Source organism: Leptonychotes weddellii, chromosome 12 (assembly GCF_054177405.1).
Source record: "Leptonychotes weddellii isolate Sample4059 chromosome 12, ASM5417740v2, whole genome shotgun sequence".
NCBI classification, from domain to species: Eukaryota; Metazoa; Chordata; class Mammalia; order Carnivora; family Phocidae; genus Leptonychotes; species Leptonychotes weddellii.
In genome coordinates this window covers 27,248,767-27,256,960 of record NC_138380.1, presented here as the reverse complement: position 1 = coordinate 27,256,960, position 8,194 = coordinate 27,248,767, and the positions used below count along the sequence as shown (strand labels likewise).

The 8,194-nt window shown below is 42.6% G+C and overlaps 1 protein-coding gene across 1 annotated transcript in view; it reads left to right on the top strand.

Moving 5' to 3' along the window:
• The first annotated feature begins 3,252 nt into the window (after window positions 1-3,252).
• Window positions 3,253-8,194, top strand: part of KCND2 (potassium voltage-gated channel subfamily D member 2) — a 443,232-nt gene continuing 438,290 nt past the window's right edge. Inside the window, exon 1 of the mRNA XM_006742528.3 lies at window positions 3,253-5,559. Within this exon, the coding sequence (XP_006742591.1) occupies window positions 4,445-5,559 (1,115 nt within the window). The 5' untranslated portion in view covers window positions 3,253-4,444. The remainder of the gene's footprint in view (window positions 5,560-8,194) is intronic.

Below are 8,194 nucleotides of genomic sequence, written 5' to 3'. Positions count from 1 at the left end.
TGTGTACTGTGATGGTGGTCACATAAATATACACGTGAGAAAATTAGAACAAAGTATAAACATGCAAAAATTAGTGTATGTAAAACTGGTAAAATCTGAATAATTCAGTGGATTGCATCAATGTCAGTTTTCTGGTTGTGATATTGTACTGTAATATGCAAAATGTTAACTTTGGGGGAAACTAGGTGATTGGTGTAAAGGATCTCTTATTTCTCACAATTGCATGTGAATCTATAATTATCTCAAAATAGTTTTTAAAATATCACTGTAGGTGCAGTGTAAGGATAGATGGATAATGAGGGTAGAATATACAAGCTTACTGGATCACTGGATGAGTGTGTGTGTTTGGGGGTGCATTCAGGGAGGTGGTGAAGAACAGGACATGGTCTGTGAATGACCATGAGGTTTCCACCTTGGGCTTTATTCATCAGGAGAGAAAACTGAGTAGATGAGGAGGAGAGGTGATGACTTCAGTTTTGATCTTGCTGAGTTTATTTTCCATCAACCAAGCAGAGTATATAAAATGAGAATACAAGAGGGAAGAACAGGAATCCCTGGGCAAGAGAAACATAGAAAGTGAGAGAATGTTCTGCTGGTTTTGTATACATACTCTTCATATAGCATTTCAATGCATGAATGAATAGTTGAAATATCAGGGTCACTGGTATATCACAACAAGGGAACTTTTGAACTCAGATGAAAGAGTAAACATAGCAATACCTGTGGGAATTTCAAATACAGGGTGGATAAAAGAATCTGCATTTCCATTAGGCATTAAAATAAAAAGGAATTGATATTGAGTACCATTTGTGTGTATCAAGTTCTCACTGGTGTTCAGAAGTAGTATTCTGTTTAAACCTCACAATAGGCTTAAAAAGTTAAGTTTTATTATCTGCAACTTCTGAACAAAAGTTAAGTAATTTGCCAGATGAAACAAAGCCTATGAGTAATTTCTTGGGCTAGAAATTGAATCTAGATGGGTTCAGCTTCTAAGCCCACATTCTTTCTGTTGTATCAAGAAGCTTGTGGAGAGTGGGGGAGAACAGATCTCAAAGTCTTCTTAAAAATTGTGGATTTTCTATTCTTGCTTATTTAAGGGTTTTTGTAGTGTTAAACATCTATGTTTATATTTCTAAGTGTTCAGTTTCCTGCAGGGAATTTTTAAAGGCTCTATTTAGGTCGCCTGCCTGGTGTTTATGGGAGGTCATGCCCATTTGGCATCGGTTGAATATTCATGGCTCTCCATTCTCTGGAGACACCTCTCATGCTTGCACCTTATTTTCTGGATTAGGAAGGGGTTAATTTTCTTACAGTAATTGTTAAGTAGTCTCCTCTTTATTTTTCAATTAACATTTTTTTCGTGTATGCAGGCTATATAGATTTGTTAACAAGCATCTTTCACCACAACTCACCCAAACAGATAAACATAAGGTGTTTTCAGTTCTGTTTCCAAACTTTCATGGTGCATTAGCATTAACTACTAACATGGGATTCCCTAAACCTCTACACCAGTAAATAAGTAAATAAAAAATACCTTTCCATCTCTACAAAAAATCCTGCACATTAGGAAGTTTGTTTTTCTCCTTCTCTGGTGAGTTTCTGTATACTCTATTTTTTGTTAGTATCCTTTTGTTGAGGTATTCCATTTCAGATTTTTAAGGTTAACACATCCTGCCTAAGATCTCTAGGGCTTTAAAGTCAATTCAAGACTATACATCACAGTCGACTTACTTTTCAAACTAAGAACAAAGTAAGCCTTGAAAAGGTAACTTTTAGGTAAAAACTAGACTTCCCCCCTTAATCAATATAGATGAAGTCTCACTATTTCTAAAGACTTTTATCATCACTATTATTCCGTAATCTAAATTTAATTTTCAAAGACATTTCAACAGGAAACTCTCCACATCTCCTCGCATAGCCATGGAAATGCAGACTCAAGCCTGGGTAGTGTATCTCACATAAATACTAAAAAGGTGGATGGAGAGTAGGGGATTGAGGATGTTTATGTGATCTGATCTTTTTTGGGATCTTCACTTCATTTTGATCCTTCACCTTTCCAAAGCATCCAAACCGTAGGTGTAAATTTAACTTCTCTCCATTCACGCCATCTAGTGGTTATAAGTGGTATATGTTTGGTTTAAAGGAAGATTCCTAATGACGGTGAGGGTGGGGGGGGGGGCACGGGGTACACGAAAAACAAAACGGTTAGCCGCGACAATTTCCTAGTCTCTCACCCCATCACTTACCCCTCACATGGACACCTTTATAAAACTACTTTAACCATTTTAGAGATGTGCAGAGATACGCAGAGAGAAGGAAGGGGACGCACACTCACAGAGACTCACGCCCCTTGACGCTGACATTTAGAAAAGGGTTCTAAATCCTTCCTGTCATTCTTAAAGGACGAGAAAAGGAGTTGTGGCAAGACCTAGTCCGAGAGGACTGTCTGACTTTTTGGCAAGTTGGATAGATGACATATTAGCTCCTGCAACGTTCCACATCTGGTTTGAACAAATAGAAAGAGAAAGAGGGAAAAGCACTTAAAAATTCCGCCGCGGGGCTCTGCAGGTCTTGCTACCCAGTAGCCCCCAGAAGACAACCAATTCCTGCGCGTTCCGCTCCGCTCACCCTCCTTCTCAGCTTCTCTCTCTCTTTTTCCCCTTTTTTCCCACGCTCGCCTTGAACCGGGTCCCAGGGAGGCAGAAGCAAGGCACCGGTCCCCTTCCTCCTCTGCTCCACCAAACCACCGCAGCCGAGCGCGTGAAGCTTCCCTTTGTTCATCCAGGCTGCTCTCCTCCCCGGCAGATCCACCTGGATGCTCTCCCTCGGTGACATTTTGCTCCGGGGCTGGTGGGTGGCTGGGGTGGAGCGAGAGGAGCCCGAGGGGGCGGGGGCGGAGAAAGGTCAAGCCGAGGGAAAGGCAGGAGACGCCTTTCATAACCTGCGTGGTGGGGCGTGCGCGCGGTTATTTATTTATTTTCTCCTTATTTATTGATCGCACTAGCAGAGCGGCGCGGGGAGCCGGGGGAGATGCGGGACCACCCACTGGCTGGGAAGCAGCCAGCCGCCCTCCTGCGCCCCCGCGCTGCCGAGCGCCTCCTGCCTCTGCGCTCCCGCGATTGCCCGAGCCGGCCCCGGCCCCGGCTCCGGCCCTGGCCCCGGCCCCGCCGCGCCGCCGCAGCCGCCGCCGCCGCCGTCGCCGCCGCCGCCCGCCCGGCCGCCCCGCAGCCCCGCAGCTCCGCAGCCCCGCACCGCCCGGCTCTGGCCCCGGCGACAGCGGCGGCGCAGTAAGTTGGCAGGAGCGAGTCCCCTCCGTTCTCGCCTCCCCCGCACCTTTTGAACTTGTTGCTGCTGCTCGGCTCGCCTGCGCCTGGCTTTTGGAAGGTGAAAAGGAGGAGGGAAGCATAGAGGGATGGGGGAAGGGGAAGAAGAGCTCGCTTGAGCTTTATTTATGCTCTCTGAGCGCATCGGATTCGGCTGCTCGGGAGCTGCTTTCTCTGCTTTTCCCTTTGCTGGTGCACGGCGAGGAGAAAGTCTCTATGCAACTCAGCCCCGGCGCGCACTCTGCCAGGTATGTACCGCGAGCGAGGCGCGTTCTGCGCGGAGGCAGATGCTGCTGCTGCCGCCGCCGCGGCGGCGACTGCCAGCTCCCGGCTTCTGTAACTGTCACACTGCACCTGAGCTGAACTTGAAAAGAGAGTGAAGGGGCGATTGGGCAGACGCTTTTGACAGACACAGGGGGTGCTTGTAGACGTGGGGGAGGAGGATCTGTACAACGCCCCCCACCGTGCCCACCGCACAGCACCTCCATCTCTGCAAACACGGCCCAAGGAGTAGAGGCGGCGACCGGACTCCCAAAGAGACATGGGGCAGCGGCTGTGACCGCATCTCGGAAGCTACAACAACAGGTCGCCTTTCTGAGACTCCTTTGGCGGGAAGGGCCACTTGGAAAGGGAAGGTTTGAAAGACCTAAAGGGGAAGGTGGAGGGGTTCTCTAAATCATCAAAAGAATACCACTGAGTGACTGCCCTTCGTTTTCTCTATCCTACACGACGCATACTGACCCTACATTATCCAGACTGTGTCAGGGGAGAACTCAGACACCTGTTTGAAGAAATTGCTGCATCTAGAGTCACCTGTGTACTTATCTGTGCCAGGAGTGGCCTGGTTCAACTGCTGGAAGAGGTTTGGTTAGGTTCTGCTGGGCGTGATTGTTAGGACATTGTATTTTCTTCTTCTTCCTGCTACAAATTCCTGTGTTGGAGGGAAACTTGCCCTTCTGCGAACTGTGACTTCACCAGGAGCCCTACGCTGGCATACGAGTGATACTTCCGGACCTCATTTCTCAGTGGTATTTTGTTTGACGGGAGGAAGTGAGTGATTGTGGCTACTTTGCCCCGTCCTAGAGGCCTGACTGCCCTTCTTGCCTCCACGTCAAGGAACCATGGCGGCGGGTGTAGCAGCCTGGCTGCCCTTTGCCAGGGCAGCAGCCATTGGGTGGATGCCTGTGGCCTCGGGGCCCATGCCAGCTCCCCCAAGGCAGGAGAGAAAAAGGACTCAAGATGCTCTGATTGTGCTCAATGTGAGTGGCACCCGTTTCCAGACATGGCAGGACACCCTGGAACGCTATCCAGACACTCTGCTGGGCAGTTCTGAGAGGGACTTTTTCTACCATCCGGAGACTCAGCAGTATTTTTTTGACCGTGACCCAGACATCTTCCGCCATATTTTGAATTTCTACCGCACCGGGAAGCTCCACTATCCTCGCCATGAGTGCATCTCTGCTTATGATGAAGAACTGGCCTTCTTTGGCCTCATCCCAGAGATTATTGGCGACTGCTGTTATGAGGAGTACAAGGACCGCAGGCGGGAGAACGCGGAGCGTCTACAGGACGACGCAGATACTGACAACACCGGAGAGAGCACGCTGCCCACTATGACTGCTCGGCAGAGGGTCTGGCGGGCATTTGAGAACCCCCACACCAGCACAATGGCCCTGGTGTTCTACTATGTTACAGGGTTCTTCATTGCTGTCTCAGTCATCGCGAATGTGGTAGAAACAGTGCCGTGCGGGTCTAGCCCCGGGCACATTAAGGAGCTGCCTTGTGGGGAGCGGTATGCAGTGGCCTTCTTCTGCTTGGATACAGCCTGCGTCATGATCTTCACAGTTGAGTACTTGCTTCGCCTGGCTGCAGCACCTAGTCGTTACCGTTTTGTGCGTAGTGTCATGAGTATCATCGATGTGGTGGCCATCCTGCCTTATTACATCGGGCTGGTGATGACAGACAATGAGGATGTCAGCGGAGCCTTTGTCACGCTCCGAGTCTTCCGGGTCTTCCGGATCTTTAAGTTTTCCCGCCACTCTCAAGGCCTGCGCATCCTGGGGTACACACTGAAGAGTTGTGCCTCAGAATTGGGCTTCTTGCTCTTCTCGCTCACCATGGCTATCATCATTTTTGCCACAGTCATGTTCTACGCAGAGAAGGGGTCTTCAGCCAGCAAGTTCACCAGCATCCCTGCTGCCTTCTGGTACACCATCGTCACCATGACTACACTAGGGTAGGTGCCATCAAGGGAAAGGGGATGGAGGTTGAGTGTATGTGAGGTGATTGTGGACACAGTAAGGTTACAGAATTCAGAGGAAATATCTCTTTTCTAAATGGGTTTACGAAAGCATTTTCCAAATGGTTTTGAGTAACTCTTTCCCTATGAAATGGGTATGACATAGCGATTGAAGTATTTAGGGGATTTGCTAGCAAATGTTGAGTATTGATGCCTGAAAGTGGTAAATACACAAAGAAATTTTAGAATTCCTGAATATGGGAAAGATAATATTATATATATATATCAATACATGAAGATATGATAATGAAAAACACAAATTTGTTGCCCAAATAAAGGTATGAATATGCATGATATGTATTGAAATGCCTCGAAAGTGTTCCAGTGTATTCAAGTGAAAAGTTTTCATGTATATTTGAAGTATTATTTTCATATAAGTAGATAGTTTTGTCATTTTTCCTCTAAGAATCATAATTCTTATTTTATAATGTTATAAAACATGGATTATAGATATCATTATCCAGGGATTTTATAATATCTATGTACATATTCATATACATGCATTTTCATTTTGGCCAATAAGTCATGCAGTTTTAGAGTATCAGGGCTGGAACTGGTCAACTCTACAAAATGAAGTAGACTGATATTTGCAACATATTTAAGACTATAGGTTCATAGTTTCAAAAAAAAGAAGTCAATGACTATCACTCAGGCAGTCTTTTTTTAGAAACTACAGATCCCATCAGGCAATGGGCCTGTGACCATTGAAAACATGTAGAAGACAGAGTAGTATTTGGTGAGACTGATGGTCACCAGGGGCCGATTGTATTATAGAATTTTGTGCACTCTAATTTCCTTCTAGAATTCTTCTGTGTATTCTTTTATTTGGGGGTGATGGTGTTTTGCAACCAATGGGCCATATCCCAGATTAATGTTTTTTCGAAAAATAAATATGAAGCTAGGATTAAGATTTTTTTTTTAGATGGTAGAAAAAAGGAAAAGTATGAAATGATTAGTGTTAATCAAACTGCAGAAAAATAGCACAATTTATATATTATAGGCTCTAATAAAATAAAATGGTTAGAGCCCTTTACTTTTATGAGTTCTTAGGTAAGCTAGGTAGTGATGTTAGTGCCCTTTCTTCAGCTTTATGCTGCTTTTCTTGCATAGTTAATCAGTTCAAAAAGGGTTTGGTAATGCCTGTAGGAAAAAGTTATTCCCAAGGTTGCTTTTTAAAGTTTTGTTTCTCGCTCATTTAATTGTCTTCTTTAAATGACAGTGTGGTTATAAAGTCAACTTAATTGTATTAGACATATTGTGTTGAACAGAAATTCTCATATCGTCATATGGCCAACTAATGGAGTATTTCATATGTGAAGAATTTTTGGCTGAGTTAATTAGTTAAGAAATTGTGCTAAACTAAAGTACACTACTTGTGATTTTGATTTAGTTTCACGTATTTTTTTAAGACCTACTGGTTCATTAAAAAAAAAATGAATGAGTGAAAATTCATATCCAACTGCTTATATGTCCATTTTATCTTGTTGGTAGTTTTGGGACAAATTTTGAAGGTGTAATATAGGTGCTTATTTCTTATCAAAGAGAATTTTATATGTGTGTGTGGTTTTGAGTCTTGTCTTTTTGTCATATGAAATCTTTGTTAGGGACAATCGGATAGTGCAAATCGCTATCAGGACTTCAAATCAGAAATACATATGAATAAAAAAGAGAACTCTGTTTTAAGAGGAATTAAAGAAACATTAAAAGGAAATATATATTTTTTTTAATTTGGTGTCAATGGTAGTGTTCTTCATGAAGTATCAGTGAATCATTTTAATTAAATTTTATTAAGTTAATCATTTAATACCATATACTGTATATGAATATCGGTATTATAATGAATGTTGATGAGATGCTAATTTCATCTAGCTAGAAGTTCTATTCTAGACATGAGAAGTTACTATTATTTTAAAATTTGTTTCCTGAAATGACTTTAATTTTTTTAATTTTATTTTGAAATTTATTTTTGCTTTCAGGAAGAAAAAGAGGAAGTATTAGCTATTAATGATTTTTTTACTATATAAATAAAATATTTATAAGCATCTACTTTTTGAAACGATTTAAGAAGCTGAATCATAATGCCCATGTCAAATCTATGAAATGGATTTAGTTCATGTGTTCTGTATGTAAGTAGTTTAGAAGAATTAAGTATATACACTTTCTCAAAACTTGGAAGCAAAATGGTAGTTACTTTTAAGACTTAAATTTCATTGAAGTTGAGAATTTTAATTTTCAGGAAATTAAGGTAATTAATGATCTGATGGAATATAGCAGTCATACTTTTAAGATGTAGAAATGTTGATGCAATCAAAGTACAATCCATTTATTGAAAAATATATATGAACATTTAAGAAAGTATATGCTTTTATAATATAGCAAAAGTTTCTTAGAAAGACATCTTCAGTTCCTCACCAAAATATAGTTATAATGTATTTTATTTTCCTAGAGAAATAGATTTTTATTTTAAAGATCCTGCCTTTTTGGTGTCTTTGGTTGCATTGTGACTCAATGGTTTTATTTAAGAACAGAAAATATTCAACAAAAGCTATTGCCTCAATTTATTTTTTCACTG